Raw genomic sequence first — 25,252 nt, 5'->3', positions numbered from 1 at the left:
TATTTTAACTGGCATTTATTTTAACATATACTTCTGTAGATGAAGAACACAGGTTCTGACATTCTGCTGGAGCAGTTTGAAAATGATTGAGCTGATTTTTATACTGTATCTGTTTCTTGAGAAATTCTACACAACAGATATGAAGATGGTAGCAATGATGATTCTGTACATGAAATGACAGTGAATTTTAATATTACAACAATTCCATAAATTGTTAGATAAAATACACCTATTCAGGTACTTTACAAAATATTACAGTTGATCTAAATAAAATAACATGGAGAAGTGATTTTCATGTTAACAGCCTACAATATATGTACTGTATGCATTTTGCACACATTTCAATCACAAATGATTATGCCATTGATAAAACGTCCAACTGGAAGCTCCTGTCACCAAGATAAAAGTCTTGTCTGTGGAAGCATACTTGGCAAATAGTTCAAAACATATTCTTCATACAAAACATATCTTCCATGAAGACAAATGTATTTATACATTAAGAAAAAAGGTTCTAATGTAGATCAATCATCTTCTTCAAACTGAATCTAGTGTCTTGGGTCAAAAACTGTGGGTGCAAAGGGTGTGGATTTGAACAGTCAGAAAGTTTTCATTCAGTCATTGGGTGAGACGGATTCTTTTTACGCCTGGTGATGTTATTGAAAAGTGGTGAATAGTGTTATTGTTGAAGTCATGTGTATGTTAAAAAAACATCTGTTGTGGGGTGAAGGTTGCTACAATACACCATAGACTGTATATATAATTATATTATACTAATTTCTAAGAGAAAATATTTTCACAATTATTAATGAAAAGATATAATGCACTGCAACGTACATAATGGATTATTTTATAATGCATTATACATAAAGTCTTCAAGTAGAGAGTAATCAAATTATCTTTGAGGTTCGTATTACCAGAATTTAAATCAAGCCTAACTTTTCAACATACAGGATATTGTTATAGAAGTTCATCATACTATAAGTTACAGAACTGAAAACTTCCTTGTTATTCCAAAAACAACTTTTATTGTTACCAAGCCCAGCGAACGAATTGTCCAGGAATGTGCCTCTTTATGACGTAATACAGTAGTGAAAGACCAGAAATTCATATTGTCATATTGCATATTGTCGCAACTTTGACCCCGCCCACTGGCGTGTTGAGATGACGAGAGGAGAGTGAAGACTTAAAATTTTACCATTTAATGCTATTTTTCCTTATTAATGTTCATAATAATTTGTATAATGTATTTTGTGAAGTCAGAGTATGTTGTACATGTGTTGAGGAGAGATATGGGATGAGCTATATTTTGCATAAAAGTATGTGTGCAATGTAACATGTTCCACTGATGACGATGCATCAAATGTATACAGTTGGCATATTCTTTACAAGGAAAGGAATGTTCCACTGATGCAAATATACCACAAATGTATACACAGAGAGATAGTTTCTTAACATGGAAAGTGGATTGTGCCATGTGTAAGCATGAGGTATACGTTCCATTTTAAACATAAGCAACATGTTTTTCTACCTTACAAGGAAGTTGTAAGTCTCTCAGTGGTGTATATAAGCTCAATCCTTATAGTGTAGCACCCAGAGAAACATAGAGGCATGAGGGGGTGAGGAAGAGAAACCCCAGAGAAACATTATAGCTGGCATGAGGGGTGAGAGGAAAGAGAAATGGGGAAAAGAGAAATCTGGAATGAAGACCACCTCGCCTGTAACCTTCCTCTTCTTCTATGCCTGTTTCTCTCGTATGTCTGACACATGCATATACAAATAATAAATCTCTTTGCGAAATAACTAGTGTGGCTTCCGTGATTCAACCATAACGGGGAAAAGCTTAATTTTCAAATCTACTGAGAGCTAACAGGATGGACCACAAATAACATTAACTTCTAAAAGATCCTAATACTAGGAATGTGGTCTCACTTGAGCATTATTTATTTGTATGCGGTACATTTCACTGTGGATTCTTTGGCAAAACAGTCGCAATTTTGGCACAGGTTTTGCAAACAGACTCGTCAGTAATGCCACAACATGTAAGTAACTGTTAATTCCAATGCCTGATCTGTGACCAGTGACTTCTGACATGTAATGATACATGTTCAGTCAGATGATCATTGTCTATGTGCCAGTAAATAAAACCAGTGAGTGACTTAACGGTCTACTTCACATTGTTTCTCTTAGTAGGATGAAAATAATCTGTTATTCAAACTGTGATTAAATTAGATATAGAATGCGATTAAAGAACGCTATCTTTGCAGTCGCTGTAGCGGTCAATCAAACAGCGCGTGTTTTTCAGTGACTAAGTTCTGGACTCGCACCAAAACTCCTGTAATAATCAACAAATCTCTTATTTACATTGTGTTTGCACTAGTTATGATGAAAGCATTCGTTGGTGTGCAGAAATCGAATTGCAACGACAAGATCACAAAGTTTTCCACTTCCATAGAGTTCCACTTGTAATACTTATTTCATGTACAAAGTTGTTAGCCAATCACAGCAGTGGGTGTTTACACTGAAGTCTCACACAGACACGCCCCTTCAAACCAGAGGCTGAAATCAGGGTAGTTAAAATGCCTTTTATTTCTAAATTATGACAATTTTTATGTAAAAATCATACTAACATTATAAATGCACCACATGAAACATTATAAAACAGTGCAGTTCATGACCCCTTTAATGTTTGCTGTCGGCTGTTGTCTATCGCTTGGCTACCGTTGGGTAAAGCAGAACTCCGCTGAACGAAGACAGAATTTCACTGGATGCTGAAATCGCCAGCCTTCCTGATGTGAGCACAAGTCCCGTCCTCTGGCCCCGCTTCAAATGAAGAGCAAGACTTGCAGTGACCGACCCACCACAGACACAGTCCTCAGAGCCTCTGCTCCCCGTCCCAGCTGTGTAAAGCTTCTGGATGTTGCGATTGGCGACTGAGAGAAAGGCCTCGACTCTTTCTCCTGCTGGAGCAGTTAAGACAGCGCTGAGAAGATACCGTCCGTCCATGGGCGCAGTGAACACACCTTTGAAAATAAACATTCAGATTAGAGCAAAGTCTGTGAAGTCAATCTACATTTGTACATTTTCTAAAGACAAGAATAGCATACTTTTAAAAAGAGTACTCGAGAAATAATACGCTTTAAAATAATATATTTAAGTGTAAATTGAATGTAATGTTTTCATTCACTTAATTGCACATTAGTTAACATTTATATTACATGCAGCTAGCTGGACCTTAGAGTGATTTTCAACCCACTTAAGTAGGACTTAAGTACATCTTTATATATCATTTCATTATTACTTCTATTGTCTTTGAAATATGGTTTGTGAACTGCCGAATATACTAACAAGCATTTGTGATAAGCTAAAATATACTTTATCATGTAATTTATTTTAAAATCTTCATGCCATGTATTTAAATATTTTTGTAATAACACATTTGTAATGAGGAAGTGTCAATTTAGTACATTTAAAATATATTAACTTTAGATGTACAGTTAAAATTATAATAAAGTACCTGTGCTTTAGTATGTTAGTCAACAAATAAAAATACGTGTACTTCAAAGCGCAACAAAAGATTAATAAAATGGTTATTTAAAATGTATTTTAAAATAAAACTCTTTATTTGGAATTATTTCAAAGTGCACTCTAAAGAGTGTACTTAAGTGTGTTAAGAAAGATAGTCATGAAAGTAAACTTTTATTTACTTTTTTAATTTACTTTATTACAAGTGCACATTCAATACAATGAAGTGCTTTTATTCACAAGAGGGACTTTAGCAAACATCATAAATGGATGATAAAAAGCATGATTTTAAAACCGTGTACCTGTTTGTGGATCGTAGTGTCTTCCATCATTTAACAGAACATTGTTGAATCGGATGATACCGATTTCTCCAGGAAATGGCACAAGTGTCAGACCAGCCGAAAACGACACATAGCTCATTACTCGCCCTTCTCCTGCATAAACACACACACATACTCACTTTCCCCTCACTCATTGAAAACACAGCGCTGTAAAATACATGTGAGGTTTAGCTACCTGTGGCCATTTGAATGGTCTTCAGTGGAATCCGTGCTGTAGGTATGGAAATACGGCATATTGTAAATATCCTGTAAAAATCCTGTTCAGTTTTATAACATACTTTGAATGTTCATCTAGTGTTGGGGAAGCTGCTTGAAATTATGGCAAGCTACAGTTTCATAGAACTACAGTGACTAATGACTATGTGAGAATAATCTCATTTAGGATAATAGCATGGAATAACCAATAAATATACACCCCAAAAACTGACCACACACATGGACACAACAATGTCTTGTTTGTTAGCATTAGTAAATATTTTTACAGCATTTATGGGACTTTGTTAATATTAGGCAGTAAAAATATAATTGTCCATTGTTTGGTCATGCTATTTCAGAGTGCAATTAACTCATGTTAACAGATACAACTTTTAATAGAAAAAATTATTAGTAAATACAGAAATGAACATTAACTAAGGTTAATAGATGCTGCAGAAGTATTGTTCCTTGTTAGTTTACTAACGTAGTAAACAAATGAAACCTTAATGTAATGTGTTACCCTTGCATCAAAAAGCTCAAACTCTGATAATCGGCAATTGCAGCAATTTAATTTAGTTTCGTTTATTTATTAATTCCCCAACACTGTGTTCAGCTACAATAGAGTGTTGAATACCAGAAACAGAATCAGGACTGATGGCAGAAGCAGGAATCGGAGGATAACCTGTCAAGAACAATACAACAAATACTGTGAGACAGCAGTTTTCTGTAAACAGCTTTGTAATAGAACTCAAACATTTGCAATACATAAACACACACATATCTGAACACAATTACCTGGTGCTCCTGCATAGCCAGTGATGGATGTCCCGCTCCCATTGATCCCCTGAGGGGTGCGAGATGAGATTTTGGTCACTCGAGGCCCTTCTTCCCCAGACGCCACGGCCGACAGTGATGGGAGTGGTTGAGATCCCTCTATGGAAACTTTTACAGCTGCTGTACCTTCAGAAACACCTGGAGAGAGGTGGAAGAGTGATGGCTGAGAAGAAATAAACAATGCCTGACAGTTAACAGGTATGACTGGACAACAAGTTTTTAGAAATCATCTGCTTTAGAGATAAAATGTGCCATTTATTATGTACTTTGATGTGCTGAATTAAAATATGACAATTTACAGCAAAAAAACTGATTGGCTACTGTTTGCAATTTATTGAAGATTTGACATTTTACGTCTATGTTTATTGTGCAGATAGTACCTGTCGCCTTTCCTGTTAGTGTAAACAAAAGGCAAAACACTGTTATATACATAGTTTAGCCCCTATTCAGTGTCTACTCGGCACTTCTTGGTCTGTCTCTTGTATTCATTAAATGGAGCATCTCTTGTCACTGTCCAGCAATAGTCTGCAAGCATAGATGGGCTCCATTTGAAGTTATCTGCACTCTTCACACAAGTAACAAACGGTCAATTTAGCATTTTCCGACGTTTCAGGGTGGATGAGAATCCTTTGGAAAACACTATAAAACGCTAGTGTGGACGGAGAGCGTTTTGAAATGAAAACTCAGTTTTGAAATGTATCCTGATTAACGTAGACATAGCCTTGTTTGAAAACTTCAGGTATGTGTGTTGGAGCAGGGCTGTGGTCCTCCAGGAATTGAGTTTTGCACGCCTGCTGTATGATTTCTAGAGCTGATATAGGGCAATTTGTTCAGCAGAGTGATGTAAGCTTCGTTTAGTCTGCATCATCCATGTCTTCAAGGAATAACATGAGGCAATTCATTTCATGTATGACGCAATTAGATTCAGATTGCATCATTCCAAATTTAGTCATTGATTTATTCATAGATCAAGATCAAAGATGTATTTTAGTCATTTCTGGTTTAAACTGAGATCCCTTGCCTTTATTACTTATCCTCCACCATTGCCAAGTCAAGGGTCATGTATACTGACCAAACCAATCAACAATTTTAAGCACCATTTTCATTCTCAGCGACCCACAATTAGTACATTTCGACTACATTTATTTTAGAAGCATTTCGGCTGTAGACCAGTGTAATCAACATCTGGTTCTCTTTAGAATTCTTTTTAATTTAGTGAAACAATCTGACTCCAAAATGATTCTCAATGCATCTCAGCTGTGTAAAGACACAAATCAGATAATAATCTGAAAATAATCTTAGCAATCAGATAATAATCTGATATCAGAGACAGCTCTGTGGAAATGAAATGCTGCATCAGAGAAATCTTACATTTGATAATCACAGAAGCGCGCTTCTCCATTCATGCGAATTGATTGTCCGATCAGGTTAAAATCTCACACTTTAATAGTATTTATAGCACCTAAAATAAAACAGGCTGTGTGACTGAGGAATTATGTATGTCCATAAGTTAAATGATTATTATTATTAAATTAAATACATACACCTCTTTAGCTATTCTCAAGTGCCAGTGATTATCCATCACATGCCATAGGTTGCCGACACTTGGTTTAAAAAATACCTGCATATAATTACCGCTGTAATGAATTTCAGTAATTATGTCTATAATTTGTTATAGACCCCTTAACCCTCCCTTAAACCTGTCCCTAATCTAACCCTACCCATATCCCACCTCAATAGAAGCACAAGTGTTTTGCAATGCAACATGAACACAATAAGTACATTGTATGTCTGATACAAGTACATAGTAGTTAAAAATGGTAGCACTTTATTTTACAGTCCTGTTCCCCATACTATATACTATGTACTTATCATAGCAATTACAATAACTGGGTAATAACTAGGTACTAGTCCTGAACCTATCCCTGAACATAATTTTAACCCATGTAGTTATCTTATTTCACCCAGTACTTTCTAAAGAACACTGCAAGTACGTAAGTGCACGTACTGTAAAATAAAGTGCAACCTTAAAAACAGCTAAAATAAATTAGGTCCCAGATTTGTTTAAGAAAGAATTACAATACATTGATGAAAAAATGTGGTCCATTTTGACTATTCTATACTGTATTAACAAAACTGAACATAACAAAACTTGAAACCTGAAGATGTATGGCAAATTTAGTCATATTCTGAAGGGTTGGGGAAAAAATCCTTATGAACACCTGGAGAAAGGTAGAAGAATGCTTATGAGAGGACAGAATAACAAGTAAAGAATAACAGTTAGTAGGTGTGACTGTCATATATCAAATCAAAAATGCTTCTACCCATTTAAAAAAAGTTTTACATCTTCATAAACCTAAAAAGTTCCGTGTAATCTTAATAAATAAATAATTATAAATGTCAATGTATGTGATGGTTTGTATGTTGGTGAGGACTGCTCATTATTATTAATATTTGATTTAAGTGAAAGAAAGAAAATCTTTGACACCACTGTTTCGAAAGGCCCTAACTGAATTTCTGACAAATAGTTTTGGAGATTTATGTCTTTGCCCATTTAAGAAGATAGGAGCTGTATGCCTTGTATTTAGCCTACTTTGAAAACAGCTGTATGGAGGTGTTACCAAGATAGCCGTCAAGTAAACTGATTTACCTTAAAGGTACTTTGGTGAAACTGCCTCAGAGTCCAGGTGTTTTTTGTGTATTTCTCACCAAATACTTCATGTTCAAAGAACCGCAAATAGTCCAACATTGTGCTCAGTGTGTCTAGTTAAGGTCTCTTTAGCTACTGCTTGTGTACACAGCTTGTCTTCATGCACACAGATGTTTCACGTAAAAAAAGTCCTGAAAGGCACATTTAAAAAAAGGGTATTTTTCTAATGACAAACTTTTCTAAAGATCAACAATCAACATACAAATGGCAACGTATGAGACATTGTATAATGAACTAATAGTATTAATGTTTGGCCACTAAGCCGCATTGTTAGAAGCCCTGAAATACGTTCAGCTGAGATCTAACTGGTTAACAAGTGAACAAAAATGTATATTATGATGCACAAGACATTTTGGGAGTTGCTGCACTGATACTGTGATTACTATGAATTAAATTGGTACAAATGCTGCAACTCAAATGTTATTTCTGTTGTCATTTTTGGTTATTTTACAGGTCATGTGGAAAGCTGCTTTATTGAACCACTTGAGCGCTGCCTTGAAGTAGCTTGCTTGTATGTAAAGCAGCGCGATTTAAATACAGTAATTTTAATGTAACTCTTCCATGTTGTTTCCAACAAGTTGCAGTGTAAAGCTATACACTACTTCCAGTTAGTTGCTCCCTAACAATGAGAGAAATAGAGACGGAGCAGCTTTAAATGTCACACCAGCTTGTTCACATGATCTCATCCAGTGACAGATCTCTGACACATCAACTTCATAGCAGTGACTTATACACACACAAAAAAAACCTCTGTGCTGAAACACACACACACACACACACACACACACACACACACACACACACACACACACACACACACACACACACACACACACACACACACACACACACACACACACACACACACACACACACATGTTGGTACTCCTTTTATTTCAAGGACTTTCCATATGCGTAATGGTTTTTATTCTGAGCTAATCATATTTTCTGTTCCCTAACCACACCCCTAAACATAACCCTCAAAGAAGATGTAAGAAAGCCAAAGAGAGTGCACAACACACCTCTCCTCATAAAATTGCACTGGTTGCCAATTGTCCTCTGCTTCAAATTCAAGGCACTGGTTTTAGCCTACAGAACAACCACTGGCTCTGCACCCCTATACCTAAACTCACTACTTCAGACCTATGTGCCCTCCAGAAGCTTGCGTTATGCATATGTGAAGGTCGACTTGTGATGCCAACACAAAAAGGCATAAAATCCCTTGAGATAGACTGTTCCATGCAGGTTCCATGCAGGAATGACCTGCCGAACTAAACTCCCAGCTGTTGAGTCTTCTTTAGCCATTTTCATGAAACGACTGAAGACGCATCTTTTTCATCAACACATGACCCATTAATACGAACACTTACTATTCTTTAAATCTATAAAAAAAACACTAGACTAGTGGTAGACTAACTGGAACTAGCCACACAGCACTTCCATATTGATGCATTGTTGTTGGTTTGATTGCTTCTATTGTTCTCCTCATTTATATGTCGCTTTGGATAAAAGTGTCTGCTAAATGATTAAATGTAAATGTCCCATATAAGAGATGAGAGGAAAAAAACGTATAAGTCCAAAAAAATAAATAAAAATGAAATAACCATGTGACGAATATATGTGTGCCACTTTGTATACAGAAGCACTTTGGGGGTGTGTTCGCGTGAACAATACTCTGTATTTTAAACTTTAAAATAGTCTCACACGGAAAAAACGTTTATGTCCACTAACGAAAAACGGAGACGCCGGCTGCTTTCATGTCCGCTGCGGACATGCAAAACCTCGGCAAAAAAAGGAGAGCAAACATGAACGAATGGAAGGACAGAGCAAGGAAGTCTTTGAGGGATGCTCGGAAACCATATGTGAACCGGAGAGGAGAGCTAAAACGAGGAAAAAGTCCACCGAAAGAGGTAAGAGGTAAGAACCGTAGCCTAAGCCTATATGTACAAAGTATCTACCAAATACATTTTAAATGTGTTTAGCATTCTGAAAATAAATATTTTTCGGATTTTCTAGACTATTTTAAGTTGTAAAGTCAGCAGGATATATTAAAATATAACGCATGATGTCTGCATGGATGTATTATGATACTAATTGGGACAGATGGTGGCTGAGCCCTCCCCAGCTCTACAGCACCCCACTATTTTCCAATGTAAATCTGTGGTGAAAAATGGAACTGCAGCGCGCTCTAATTGAGAGCCACTGGGGCAGATTTTTAGGCTGCCCAATTATTTTCACGTTACCTTACATAAACCTAATAACAATATCAATCCACTTCAGCCGTGTCTGCATCAGGTCAGTAACTAGTTGGCATGTCCGTTCTTATGTGGAGTAAAGTATCAAATTATTGAAAGTATAAATCCTTTAATTGAAACATGCTCATGTGAATAGCCTTTATATAGTTCTGTTGTTTCTTTTCCTCACTGGAATTTCTCTGCAACTTGTAATGTTCTAAAACAACATTTGGAGGCAATAAATACATGAAGGAAAATTTAAGATAGCGCGGGTGAACATTAAAACACCACCCTCAGACTGAATAACGCAATGTCTGTCTAAAGTGTGTCTGTATGTGTTCAGAGATTAGAATATAAAACTTTTTTAAACTGCCAAACAACACCCTTTGATATCAGAATATAATAGAAAACATCTTGACAAAAAAGATCAATACAGAGAGAGAACATAAAACATTATGGGACACCAAATGATGCAGTGGTAATATCAACGTCCACTCTCCCAGAATGGAGGCCCACAAATAGACCTCCAGATAAAATCTATATAAATACATGTGTGAGCTTTGAGAGATGCTGAAAGGAAACTACCATCTCACAGGTCAAATGTCACAGGTCAAGAAGAATAAGTGACTGAAAAGGAAGAGTGCGTTACTATAACTAGCACAGCTGCTCAAACAGGATAAAATATAGCGTCTGTTTCATAAGTAAACATAAGATAATAAGAAATCTTTTAGTTGTATGTAGGCAGCAGAAAATATTATTCGCTCAACAACAGGGACTGAATCAATTTGATCCACTTAAAAAATAACCTCTTTTTTAATTTTTTAGTTCAGTAACAGTGTACTAACAAATTTCCTTATATTCAGGCTCACGATGCATTCGATTTCTTTATAGAATCCTTGGGTATGTCCTTTGGATTTACTTCAAACAAAGCTAAGTTTAAAAATCACTTAGTGGCTATTTCTTATGCCATTGGATTTTTCTACATTATTCTGAACGCTTCTAGGTAAAACTGCAAGATAACTAATGTGTCCAGAACATCTTGTAAATTACGAACACAAAATCACCAAATGAGAAGCAGATGCCCACATTCATGCTCACACAAGCACAGACACACAATATAATCCCATAAAAGTCCAGACATTGCTCTGAAGCCTGTCCAGTTGAAACATGTGTGTACAATTAAAACGTAAAGGGGAAATACTACTTCCCCTGGGAGTTACCTGCTCACAATACATAAACATTCTTCTGCATTTAAAGGAAATCCCTCTAAAACACTACCTTATGTACACTTTAGCCTACATTTGTAGTGTGGAGTTCAAACAGCAGAAGCTTCCAAAGACCAAAAGGAGACCAGCGGGATACATCGTTTTGACTAATAGTACTGACAAAAACAGATCAGGGGCCAGTTGCATAAACATAGCTACTTTTTTTGTGTCTTGAGAACTAGTCTGAACAACTAGCTGTTAGATAACGGGCCCAATTTTCAGGGATGAGAGGTTTTAACATTACTAGTAAATTACTTTTTTGATGCTATGTGTGGACACAAGATTACCAGTATGAGCAAGTTATGAGGTCAGGATGCGTTGGTGTATAAGAAGTCTGTTTGGCCAATCATAAAGATCTAATGGAGATGATGTGATTACTCCACACTGTTTACAGTAACATCTGTCACTCGAAAGTCAACAAAAAATGTTAAATTGGACAAATAGTAAAACAAAAGTGCTTCTCAATTTTGCAGATGAAGAAAAGGGCGCAGTGTGTTTAAAGGTCATTTCCAATGATTGACAATATTTTGGTGAATGAGATATTAAAATCAGAAAGACTGAATGCTGTTGCTTGCGTGAACAATAAAAAAGTAAAAGTAAATCTGGAAATTTTACACTAATTTACTATGATTTATTGAGTCAAATCGGATTTTGGCTGTAGCAATTCAAGAGCAAATATACAATGCACTGCACCACAGCTCTGAAAGACCAAATTAATATTTATAATCAAGGGACAGTTAAAATGCTATAAAAAATGCTTTTTTAAAAGTTGTCATTTGTTGTTAACCATTGCCAATGCATCAACAAGCAGGTTTAATGCAAGAAAATCAGATGCATCTAGACAGGTTTTCTTGAATAATATTAGAAAGATTTACCTGAAAAAGTGAGTACTAACATTAAGAATTAGGAATATGGTGTAGAATAGATGATGGAAAATGGTACATAAATACAAAAAACAGTTAGGGTTAGGCTCTCTTCATTTAAAATACAACAATGGTTGGTTTAATGTTTAATGGTTACAAAAATTCACAACTATTTCTAATACTTCCTTAACCTTTGACTTGATCACACAAGTAGGAGAATGACTTCTGAATTGACACTACTGTGTCTGTCTGTTGCTTTTCTCCCAGATTGAGGACTTACAGTTTTAGGATTTCCATCTTTTGTTAGTTGCAGTTCCAAAAATGTGCTTTGTGTGGCTTTTTGTACTGTCCATTTCATTAAGAGTTTTCTTTTTTTCAATAATTTTTTACATGGTCTACGTTATCTTGTCTTGTGAACTGCTGCATCTGAACTGATCATGTAAACTAGTTGTTTAGCCCTTCGGTCTTGCATATTATGGTGGAGAAGGAAAATCTCAAGTCTCCACTGATGTCTTTGTTTAATTTTAAATAAACACCCTCCAATTTTCCAATAGAAATAGGCTCCTGAAACTCAAAGTCCTTCAAGTACGATTGCCCATGCAAATACTGCACTGCTTCTTTGGATAAACTAGTCTGCAAAATTAAAATTTTGTAATTTTCTTCCTGTAGCTTATTAAGCAGAGCATGGTGCTAGCAATGTCAAGGTCATGCGTTCAATTCCCAGGGAAAGGAAGAGCTGATCAAATGTGTACCTTGCGTGCAATATAGGTCACTTTCGACAAAATCATCTGCCAAATGTATAAATGTAATAATATAGTGTTTAAATATAAATGTTGTCCCCAGAGTAGCATTGCTTACCTGTAGGTGCATTAGTGATCCCATCCTGCCCGTCTTTTGAAAGGTGTGAATTTGCTTTAAACACGTTGATGTCTCTTGTATGTGTTAGAACTGTATTGTTCAGTTGACGGACGCAAGTCCACAAGCCGGTAACATGTTTGTTCAGTCCGTCTTTAATTCGTTTGAGACTATCAGACATTGGCTCAAACCGTCCGCAGATGCCTTCAATGCCAGCCACCCGTCCATCGAGACCATTAAGCAAGCCATTCATTGTCCTCACTTGCTCTTGGCTTCGCCCAAAATCCACTTCTAGATTTTCCACCCGTTGAAGCAGAATTTCAAAAGTTATGGATTGATTGAGGTCTGGTACAGAGATCTCGGTTTTAATCTGCTGTGCAATAGAGTCAACCTTGTCCTGCAGTTGTTGTGTATGCTTCTCCAAGACGTCTAGGCGTTGATCATGAACTAAAACTGTGGTCAGTAGCTGTGAAGTGCTGTTTTCATGTTGAACAGCATTTATTTTCTCTTCCAAGGCTATGCTTTGATCTTCCTTTTCCTTAAGTCTTTCCCTTCTTAGTTTCTCCTCAAGATAGAGGCAATGTACCTCTGCACTCTTTTCCGCAAGACTAACCCTTGCCTCCAGAATATGCCCTTGTGCATCAATCTGTGCAAGGGTGGCATTCTGCTGTCTAATGGCATCTTTCAATATCTGCTGGGTGTCCTTGAGATTCTGGACCTCATGACTGTCCACCCCTGGGTCTTTTCCAATGGGAAGTTGGAGACGCAAGTCTTGGATCTCTTTGCGGAGTTCAGTCTCTTTAGAATCAAGGAGCTCAGCCAAGCTCAAGTAAGAGGTTTCTTGTTCCTCACACTGCTCCTGAACAGACAGCACTTTGTAGTCACATGCATTCTTCATGTCTGCTATTTTGATGTCCATTCCTTGAAGAAGCTCCTCACGAAGTGCAGAAAGCTTCTCATTGATGTATGCCTGACATGGACACTCATTGGTTGCAGAGGTTGAGGAGGGTTGAAGTGGTCCAGTACTGGCTGATTCTGTTAGTCGGTGCATCTGTCCATCAATGTTCTGGATCCTAATCTGCAGATCTTGGATACTATCAGTATTGGAACTGATTGTGTTGGAGAGCTGGGTAATGTGGTTTTGCAGTTCATCAGTATCTGATGATAAACGGAGGTCTGATGGCAACACAATGGTCTCAATTTCACCCGCCTTGACATCCTGTGGCTGTTGCGAATTCCCCAACGTGTTTAGAATGAATTTGGTAATATCTTCCTGTAAATCTAACCGTAAGTTTGCATTGGCTGACGTCATAGCTTGCAGGTCTAGTACTGTCTGAGAAAGACGCTCCACCTCTTCTTCTAATACCTGAACTCTGCGACTCTCGTGTTCGCGATCTCCATAACCTCCCAGTTGAGTGTTGTAATGCTCTTTCTGCCTAGGTTGAGACCATGGATGTGTCTCAGAGAACACTTCTGGTCCTAGAACAAATCAAAATGACATCCACTTATTAGGGGTGAAAATCACCTGAGGCCCCATGATACAATATTACCACGATACTTAAGCTAAGCCACGAGATTTGGACATTCGTTAAGGTAGAGCTTATATTTATAGTGAAGGGTAGGGTTAGTGGTTTGGGCGGGATACGCGATCGTCAGCGCCACCCTTACTTCGGGTCTGATGCTGCTGCCCTGGCACTGCTGTCCTCAGACTGCTGTGACGTGTTGGTTCTGCAGTTATATATCTCGCAGTCTTTTTTTATCAATCATTTTGTATTATTAACAAGTGCACTGGCAGTGTAGATATGGCATTATATAGACAGTTTTTTTTTCTAATCACAAGCAAAAGTTTAGTTGCATTCAAGTTTAGTTGCATCCAAGCATGGACCAAGCAGTCCATGTTCAAAAACATGCGAGATTGCGCTTCCTTTACACACGACTCACTGTGCCCATGAGAGAGAGAGATGTGCTCTTTGTAAAATTCAGTCTGAAAGAAATATTTCAAATTATTATTATTTCCCAAATTTTATCATTTGCCCAATTTTCAAGTTATCAAAACAATTCCATGAAGTTCTATTTAAACAAATTAGCAGAGAAATTTCAATTTATATGACACGATATGTTGATGTAATAGTAGGGCTGGGAATTGAAAATTGATTCCAGAATAACTTAAAGGAATACTTGTTATAAAATTTCGCTTCCTCTTACCAATTCCTTTGTGTGCATTCTAATATGACAAGAAGACTGGCGTGCTGTTAATAACTTTTTCTGTGTGCATGCTTTGGATGTGTGCACAGCTCAGAAAAAGTTATTTGAAAAAGAAAATGTGATTTTAAACCATTCTAGCGCAAGAAGTCTTGCGCGCTGTTTTCTTTGCAGCATGGGAAGCCACCTCTCATACTGAATAGTGCGCGATACGGAACTGAGTTCTCTTCCGCGTCTTTTTACACTTGAACGGACAAATACACACAAAAATATGTCAAAATATACTCGTAAACACAGTTTATGTAAGGGTTAATGCCCGACGAGGTGTCCATTGTCAGGTATTAATGGACGACGGCGAGGTGTGAACCGTCCGACACGCAGCGGAGTCCATTAATTCCACCGAAGTCCATTAATAACTAGACAATGGACAGGGCATTTACCCGCTTATACCATGGTCACTTGCCAAATAACACATTTTTAAAACATTAGTTTATATTTTAATTAGTTTTACAATCGAAATCTAAATTTTTTTAGGCCTGACGGTTCATTTTGCAACCGGAGATATTTATAGTCCACTCAGCAGTGTTATAGTATGTCGTTTCTCCGTTTTATTTACAATTTTTCTTTCTTTAGCAGCATCCCGGTCATCATAGTTCTTAAATTCTCCAAAAAGGTTAAAATAAATAACGAAGTCGCTCATTGTTGTATTAGTAGGCTATGTATAACGGCTAACTAGATGTTTGTTTTGATACAATAAATTGTAAAGGGACACTTTGACTGCCTGTTGCTATGGTTACTCACAGCTGATGTAGCCAGCACATTTATTTATTAATTTCGAACGGTAAACAGTCAGTTTCACCAGAACTCCTTTACTAGGTGTCCTCTATTACTTTTTAATGGACACCCTGCAGCCAATCAGAATCGAGTATTCACCCAGACCATGGTATAAGTCTCAAATGAGACAGTCTCAAAGAAAGACAAAGAAAACGTATATTGGATCCGTGCAGCTCTTAAAGTGACAATAGCCTAATATTCCTCCTGCCGTCTCAATTATAACGTTAATCGAACAACAAAAGACAAAGAAAATTGACTCGCTGTTCTTTACTAAATAACTTTTGTAACTATATTTGTGATGTATATTTTATTTATGAAGTGCAATGTTATTTTACATTTTATTACATTTTATGTATCTGAATACCTGAAAATCTTAAAAACACTGTTTATTTCAATCATATTTTTGTTTAGTTGTATTTATTTGTGTGATTGCTAATTTATTTGTTCTTTTTTAATAACTGAATTAATGCTTTATTAATGCTTAAAAAAATCATATTAGTTACGCTAGTTGTTTTTGCTATTGTATTTTTAAACCAGGCAAAAGTTCCTTGTGTAAGTGTTGTTTAGCCTGTTGATTTTTGTTCATGGTATTCAGCTACAATGAAATATTTTGCAGTAAGACTTAGAATAAATATGAATGATATATACGTTATTTTTTACCCTTAATGGAATCGAAATTATGAATCAATAAGAATAGGAATCGATAAGCAGAATCGAATCATTATTATTCAAATGATACCCAACCCTATGTAATAACCAACATCATTATGTCAACAGAACTCATCAAAATAACGTTTAATTTAAAAAAACTAAAAAAGTCTAATTAAATTGCTTGCAACCATGGATTAATTGAAGTTGTAGTAATTGGTCACCTGAATTACTTTTTATGAGTGCACTAATGTTGATTAAAGCTGCAGTCCGTAACCTTTTTTGTATTCAAAATTTACTAAGTAAGGGATAATGTAGAGCAAGGCGGTTGTTATAGCGAATACAACCTTGACAGGCTGATCAGGCTTGAATCAGCCTGAAGGGGTTGTATTCGCTATAACAACCGCCTCGCTCTACATTATCCCGCTTATTAGATGACTACCTACTAAAATAAATCAATAATTTGACACAAAATATTGATTTAAAAAGGAGTTTATTGATTTAAAAAAACGATTGTATTGCTCCAGAGTGAACAGAACTGTGTCCATGGCAACGCTCTGTTTTTCATGGCAACGGTGTGGTATACTACTTAGCAGCGGTCTGTTATTAAGAAATAACAGACCGCATTCTACATTAGAATTCAACCAAGCCATGTAATAAAATTATATAAGCGAGTACATCATGAATCCATATTCCAAACCGTGTTTTTGTCTTATCCTGAATCACAACGGTACACCTATAATAGTTGGGGGCCTTAAGCACATAACTTGGTAATTTCGCGCAAATTCATCTAAAAGAGCCAAATTTGGCACAGATGTAGCTCAGGTCATATCGAAATGATTTAGCTTGGGCGCCGGAGCCAGCAACCCTCTGAGCCAAGATGGCGGCCAAATCCAATATGGCCGCTGCCTGAAAAGGGTTTCGGCTATAACTTTTGAACCGCATGAGTCACAGATACAAACTTGATATGTTTTTCAGCTTAATTGATCATGTAACATCTAAAAAGGGTTTTGGCTACAAATTTTGAACCAAATGCGCTACAAATGAGGATGAGGTGTCTATTTTATGTTTATTGACCACAGGAAGTCCATTGGCATATGGATATAAACATTCCTATGTGTTTACCATGATCAATTAAGCTGAAAAACATATCAAGTTTGTATTTGTAACTCATGCGGTTCAAAAGTTATAGCCGGAACCCTTTTCAGGCAGCGGCCATATTGGATTTGGCCGCCATCTTGGCTCCTAGGGTCGCTGGCTCCGGTGCCCAAGCTAAATCATTTCGGTATGACCTGAGCTACATCTGTGCCAAATTTGCCACTCAGACTGCAGCTTTAATCTACATGTCTTATGCGGTTAATAAACAGAATATAATATAAATATTGGGACTATTTTAGACTGGGACGGGTCGTCCCACTGTGGAGTAGCCCAGTACCTGCATGACTCGTCATAGACATAAACAGAGAGAAGTAGTTCGGGCTACAATGTTCTTGACGCATGCAGTTTTGTTTATTAACCGCTAAAGTGCCAAAAGTTATGCACTGCAGCTTTAGATATTGCTCATTTCATTTTTTCCAAATCCAAAGTAATTAAAAATGCGTACCCAGTATACTTTGTTGTTGACTGTTGGGGGAAGGGGCATCTGGACGTGGTTCCTCAACAACTTTGGGTTTCTCTGGGGTAACTTTCAGCTCTGTACAGTCATGACCTTGATATCCTGGGCAACACCTCCATTCCAGTTCAGTCACTTGTTTGTAGCCTATTTTGTAAATGGGTCTCAGGGGAGTATGATACCTAGAAAGACAGTTATGAATTGTGATTTTAAAAGCAGATATACGATTCAATTTGAACTGTGAACTAAAAGTATGCTCTTCACAGTAATACAATACACTGTTTTGGCCTCAGATTCCTAGCCACTTTTCTGTAACTACATTAACATCAAAAAATCTCTCCCACTGCACAAGGGTTGTGGGGAACATTAGACAAAAAGCATTCACAGGTGCACACTTTGAACGTATACCAACTGGGCACCTTTTGCTCATTAATTTCAAAATACCACATTAAGGGACACTAGTCCTATTCTAAAATGTCCAGGTTGAGAAAATACGATTTTCATAGTTACACATATTTCAAGTTTTAAGAAATGCACTTTTTGTATTCTTATTGTGAAAAAAGATGTGTACTTAATTATATTGAATGTGCACTTGTGTACTTTAATATCTTCAAGTACATTTTTACAAATTTACTTTTAAGATTTGATGAAAAAAAAGCAACAGTACACTTTCCTGACTGTTTTTAACACACTTATGTACACTTTAAAAAGTGCACTTTGTAATAGTGTCAAATTTTAAATGTATGTTACATCATTATGATTTAATAATCTTATGCCATGCTTTAAAGGTGACATATTATGCCCCTTTTCACAAGATGCAATATAAATCTATGTAGTCCCCGGAATGTGTCCGTGAAATTTCAGGTCAAATACCCCCCAGATAATTTATTATAGCTTGTCAAATTTTCCTTTTTGAGCAAAAACCCTCCAGTTTTGTGTGTTTCCCTTTAAATGCTAATGAGCTACTGCTTCCCGCCCCTATTCAGAAGATAGCCGATCCTTTACACGAGCTTCAAATACAATAACAAAACACGCGAATAATCTCACTCATCCAAAATCTCAGAAATAACCAGTAGCGGAGTGCAGCCTTAAGCCTGTTTTATGCTTCTGCGTCGAATTGACGGCGTAACCCCGCAGACCCCTCTGCGTCGCCGCGAACCCCTCCGCCGTAGCTCGACGTGCACCTCCAAAAAATTGTAACTACGCGTCGAGGCGACGCAGACCACAAGGGCTGTGATTGGTCAAATGCACCGCGATGCAGCTCAACCTGACGCAGAACCATAAAACGGTCACGACGCCGTAGGAGTGACGGCGTAGCTACGCCGTGGAGTTGACGCAGAAGCATAATGAGGCCTTTACAGAGAGACTCGGTAAGAGGTTGCAACTTTTAGATGCACCTGGACGTTTCTGAATGGTTAGTTGATACATTTATGTAGTTGTTGTGGAGTTACACTGATACATCTGTTTCTGGGGGATTTCTGTTGAAAATAAAATTAATCCACTGCTCTCTGGTCTCATCTGAGGCTGGGACTCTAAATAGTGTTCTGTGCTCTTCTGTGCAGCAACGACAGAACAGTTTGCATGCTTTACTCGAACTTTTGCCATTGCGTTAGAACTGGTTACACTGTCGCTTGCGAAACCAGATGGCGGTGCAGATTAAGGGGCGATAATATTATAATAAGATCCTCTTCCTATTGTACGTCAGAAGGGGAGTGAAATCTTTTGTTTATTTTTTTTACATGCTTGCAGAAAAAGGTGTACGAAAACAAAGTTTCTGGGTTGTCACTTTTCATGTTTTCTGGGTTTGTAGATGCACCGGGGACCCGATTATAGCACTTAAACACGGAAAAAGTCAGATTTTCATGATATGTCCCCTTTACAGAAGTACACTTATTAGTGTTAGTGTTAGTGTTAACTAACTGACATAATAAAGCACGTGTAAAGTTCTTGATGATAGTTTTAACTGTAATGTGCTATATGATATTACATTTAAAGTTAATATATTTGAAATTTACAAACATACCAGTTTTAATATAAATTACATATTACTTATTTTTCTGTTCATCATAAATGCTTGTCAGTACACTTTAATATTACAATAGAAGCAATTATGAAAGTACATAAAGATGTTCTTAAGTGGGTCAAAAACACTCTAAAGTTCAGCTAATGGCATTTAATAAAAATGTAAACTATAATATATTTTCATTTAATTGCTATTAACATGCAATTAAGTGTCTGAAAACATAACATTCAGTTCACACTTAAGTATATTGTTTTAAAGTATATTATTTCCTAAATGAATACTCTTTTTAAACGTGTGCTAAGTAGTACTTCTTCACAAGGGTCATCTTAATTTCATATTGTTTTGAAAAACCTTTATACCATTTAAGAAATTTCGTGCCTTATTTTCAAGAAATATCGTGCGTGCCTTATGTTGTAATGATCAAGCAATGACATTTTCCTTACACCTTGAATACACTTGAGTCTACAGATTTTAATCATTTTTTAAAACGGTTTTATATAGATTTTTCAACAAAATGACATTTAACCTGAACTAACTTAGTTTATCAAAATGTATAATTATCAGCAGAACTATATGTCTTTACTCATAGCTGTCCCTGCACATTAAATTGGGGATGGAGAAAGAATTTAAACAAACAAAAACAAAAAATTCACACTCCTGAAAGTGTGCTGCATGTTTCAGAGAGAGCAAAGTGACAACATTAGTCCGGTGAGATTTGAAAAATCGCGCTAATTCGCTGTCTAACCACTCTGTCCGCAAAAGGAGGCATTCCTTTTTTTTCACGAACCATGCAAACATAAACAAAGTGCAGAATTACTTACATAATTTATTATGATTTACTCCACAGTGACACACATCTGGAGTGCAGCTTTAAAAGCAAGATGTGCATGAACATGCGGGACATTCTAATTGCAACATTTCTTAAAGGTTCTCTGGAAAATGTACACAAGCTAAAACGGTTTAGTGCGGCCCCTAGCACTTCAGCGGTCATAAATAATTCGGATACTGATAAAACAGTAATGACCTGCCAGTCGATGGGTCTAATTTAACTGCATTGCTTGTTCTACAAGGAGCAATTCCACTTCAATCCATTCTGATCTCATCTAATCTGATCTCTGGTCACTTCCAGCAATAAAAGTGTCTATGCAACCCCCCCGCCTACTGCACGCTCTCCAGAGACACTTACATCAGCCCTTGCGTGCAGTCAGGATGATGCGGCGGACAGGGCAGGAGCTGCGGCTCCATGATGTTTTCGTTCGCCGCCAGCACAGTGCACGTCACGTTTTTATGCACAACAAATGCACACCAGTTTCTGCAAAAGAGTAAAGAACAATCAAAACAAATACTGTACACAAAAGAAAATACCCAGCTACCCGGGAGCATTCTAAGAAATGGCAAATGTTTCTCTTAAAGTTATGAATAAACACTAACACATTTGTTCAAAGTTATCTGGTTTTTAATAATGTTTATGAAACGTAAGGCAAAAAATGACATCGTTCTACTTTTTTCTATAGTTGGATATTCGTCAAACTTTTTAAAAATGCAGCAGAACATACTTGTTTCAGAACATTCAGAGAACGTTAAAAAGTAACATTCCCATAATGTGCGCACAATGATCAAATGTAATGCTCATTTAATGTTTGTAAAACCAAGAAAAAAAGCTTTTTTTAAAACTGGATGTTTCGAACGTTCGGATAGCATTGAGAAAAAACTTTATAGCTTAATGGGAATGTTAACAGAATGTTCTTAGACCATATTTTATTAGCTGGGTAGCACCCATTCTTTAGAAGAAAGTACTAATTATTTGGAACAGAAGTAAAGTGAAAAGCATAATTGAAGCAAGACTGAATAAACCATATGTCTGCGAGGAATAGGGGAAACCGGGTATGGTTGTTGTAAGACTTTTTGCTTTGGCATCTATAACACACAGATTTTGAGCTAGAGTGCTCAATCTTTTATACAAAATACCCACAAATCACCAATTCAAACCTCTGCAAGAACATCACATTCATGGTGTGCCTTTGTTACAATCAAATCGGGGTAAGTAGTAACAATTAAGCAAAAGCAGTGGCCACAACATTCCAACATCCTTCAAAAACAGGTTTACTGAAACAATCCAAAACAATGCCTTTCTTTCTGTGATTGACCACAGCTCAAATACACTTACTGTTTGACTCAAGAGTGTGTGCATGTGTGTGTAATTTAGTCTACTAGAACAAACTTCCTTAACAATATCTACTGTATGCTTAATGAACACTCGGCTCGACTAAAAAACACTGTCAATATGTGTGTGAGTTTGTGTGTCAGTGTGTGAATATTCTCAATCAATGGTGAAAAATGAATATTGACTGCATAAGGCAAATTTACCCACACTTCCCTTGGCTTTAAGTTGATAAATGGCTCCATACAGACAACACAAAAGTTGTTGTTGTCTGAGGTCTCAGAATCCTCACCAATGGCCAGAGGCGGACAGAGTACACAGCTTTATTACTTGAGTAAAAGTACAGATAAATTTTACTCAAGTACAAGTACTACAGTCAGATGTATACTTAAGTATAGTACTGAAGTACTTGTTTTTAAAAGTACTTGAGTATCAAGAGTACATTTTCTAAATATTGCATTACTACTGCCACGGTGCACATTTATGTACAGAAACGTCCTACATGGAGTTATGAAAAATGTTAATGTTAATACCTTGGAGAATGTAAAAGGAATTGAAAGTAAAATCAAGTCGTTTTCATCTTTTTACCATGTTGCTTTATTCAACATTTAAGAAATTTCAGAAAATTTAAATAGTCTGGCGAGGCGGGGCCACGGGTTGGCACATTCCCGGGATGGACCTGCTGCGTCTTCATCCATTGTTTCGTCTCTTATCTAAATCTGACCATGGAGTTGACTTAGGCGGAAAGCTGAAGGTGATTCCTGATAGGTTGTCCCAATCAGTGGCGCCTGCACAATCCAATCATGTTTGAGGGGGAAACAACAAATCGAGGGGTTTCCGAGATTTTTCTTTTTTTCCTTTTTTTTTTTTTAGAAGTAGTAACGGGTACTCACGGTTATGGATAGAAATGTAGCGGAGTAAAGAGTACAATATTTGCCTCTCAAATGTACTTGAGTAAAGTCATGAGTACTCCCCAAAAATGATACTCGAGTAAAGTACAGATCCCTCAAAATTGTACTTAAGTACTGTACTCAAGTAAATGTACTCCGTTACTGTCCGGCTCTGCCAATGGCTTTTAACTTACCCAATGGTAAGCCAATGGGCATTATGAGCCTTTAGCCTATATTATTTTAAGCCTATATTAATAAGGTAGCCTATATAGGCATTCTGTTTGTGCTGCGTGATGAAAAGTGCGCACTTTGCTCACGCGATCAGCATGGTGATTTGGTGTTTTCTCCTAAATAAAAGCTCAAGGGTTTATTTCTTGCAAGTGAACAAATTAGGACAAAAGTATTGTAATTTTCCTATACTAATGTAAAATATACTTTTGAAATATTCATTTTCATTTATACAGTACATTTATAGGCTATATGGATTTTACGTCATAGGAATAATTATATAAATCATTATTATATATTACAAGACATTGTGCCCAGAGGCCTCTGAATTCTTAATCTGGCCCTGGATCTGACTGACCTGCCCATGTTTGAAACTTCATCAGTTTCACTGGCAGGCACACCTCTATCTATCTTTCTTTTCCACTGTCTTGGCATTCTGTAAAATGATTTATAAAAGAAACTGTTCTTAGTTATATATAAGGGGATGTTTGACTGGCTTTTAAAAGATGTATTACACTCCCACCCCTGTCAGCCAGTGTTTAGCTAGGCATATCAGCATAATGGTTGGATATTTACACGTTAAAATGCATCATACCTTGCCTGATAAACTACAATTTAATTTAATATAAGTTAAATTATTGTATCTGCAAAAGTTTAAGTAAACAAAATAGTGTTGGTCAAAAAAATGTACATTCTTTACTCAAAATATTTTTTTCTTTATAAAGTCGGCATGTGCCTATATTATAGCATTGACAAGCATTCATATGGGATCTGTGAGGAAGTGAGTGATCCTGATTTGGTGGTGTTACAACTCTCCCTATGTTACAACTATACCAGGTGTCCCCTTAAATCAATAAATCTCCATAGGTTACCATTTTTTGGCATTATGGCTATACTGGTTATGACTGATGACTTGAAATGTTACAGTGCAGTCTCTATGAGTATTCAGTTAGAAAAGGACCTAAGCTGTCTTCTGTTTAAGTAGGGCCTCTAGTAGGATCATAATAATGTGAGGGGAAAATGGATAAGCCAACAAATAAGGATGAAGTGTAGAGGGATGATAAGGAAAAAAAAACCTAACTCATTTAGAAATAATCCAGCTACTGTAGTTCTATATAGGAGAAAATAAACTAATTATTAACAGTTTACCCACATCAAATGTCTGTTATTACCTGTTGATGACTTAATCTTGTGTAAGCTATTCGTTAACAGGTTAAAATGTTAATGTAGCGCCAGTCATTTGTCCAACAGTTTCACATTAATTACGAAACTATATGAAGTTTCTTACTGCTATTTCTAGTTCGTTAAAAAATGTTAATACTGTACTAATTTGTTCCTGCATTTATTAATTAATGACATATTTTTTGCATAAAGTTGCTGACATTTACAAGTTCAGTTGCATGCCTAGATCCTGTTTTAAAGTTTGAATCCCATATAGGCCTTATTCTCAAAACATTTCATCTGAGATAACTGAATCTCAGGTTTTTTCCCCCAAAGACAGCTCGAGAACAGAAGGTTACTTACTTGTTTCGTTGTCTTGAAACAGAGCTGGAATAGGCACTGCCCTGGAACAGACTATACCTCGACGGAGTCCCGTGAGCCAAAGGAAAGGTAATAAGACTAATAATAACCCCTGCACAGAAGTGCACGTAACACCCAAGGACGCACTTCATTTCAAATCACTCAACCAGAGTCAGCATCCAACTTATTCGAGTATTTAAAATAAGCTCAACTAAAAATGTTTTTAAAGTTTCTTGACAGAATGATGGCAGTGAAATGTGACAGTGTTGCGATTTCGCTCGAGCTCCCGCCCCGCAGAGCGCGCGCAGCTTTCT

The 25,252-nt window shown here is 36.8% G+C and overlaps 1 protein-coding gene across 1 annotated transcript; it reads right to left on the bottom strand.

Moving 5' to 3' along the window:
* Positions 1-2,565: 2,565 nt before the first annotated feature.
* Positions 2,566-25,252, bottom strand: emilin2b (elastin microfibril interfacer 2b). Its single transcript, XM_077201940.1, has 9 exons — positions 24,942-25,252; positions 21,325-21,450; positions 18,107-18,297; positions 12,823-14,298; positions 4,854-5,030; positions 4,693-4,740; positions 4,039-4,074; positions 3,825-3,956; positions 2,566-3,020 (listed from the first exon to the last, which is right to left on the bottom strand). Exons 1-9 carry the CDS (start codon positions 25,088-25,090, stop codon positions 2,704-2,706), a joined length of 2,652 nt encoding a protein of 883 aa, XP_077058055.1. The 5' UTR covers positions 25,091-25,252; the 3' UTR covers positions 2,566-2,703.

This window comes from Siphateles boraxobius, unplaced genomic scaffold, assembly GCF_051911475.1.
Source record: "Siphateles boraxobius isolate OS27281-9 unplaced genomic scaffold, OSU_SipBor_1 48, whole genome shotgun sequence".
NCBI classification, from domain to species: domain Eukaryota; kingdom Metazoa; phylum Chordata; class Actinopteri; order Cypriniformes; family Leuciscidae; genus Siphateles; species Siphateles boraxobius.
Note: the sequence above shows the minus strand (reverse complement) of the source record. Positions and strands in the feature narration are given on the sequence as shown.

Bases quoted from the DNA above. Each gene is read 5' to 3' on its own strand.
- emilin2b (XM_077201940.1), bottom strand. From the start codon at position 25,090: ATGAAGTGCGTCCTTGGGTGTTACGTGCACTTCTGTGCAGGGGTTATT. The intron at 14,299-18,106 runs GTACGCATTTTT...GATTTGTTCTAG, and splicing joins TCAACAACAAAGTATACTGG to GACCAGAAGTGTTCTCTGAG. The intron at 4,075-4,692 runs GTATTCAACACT...CCATACCTACAG, and splicing joins CAGTCCTGATTCTGTTTCTG to CACGGATTCCACTGAAGACC.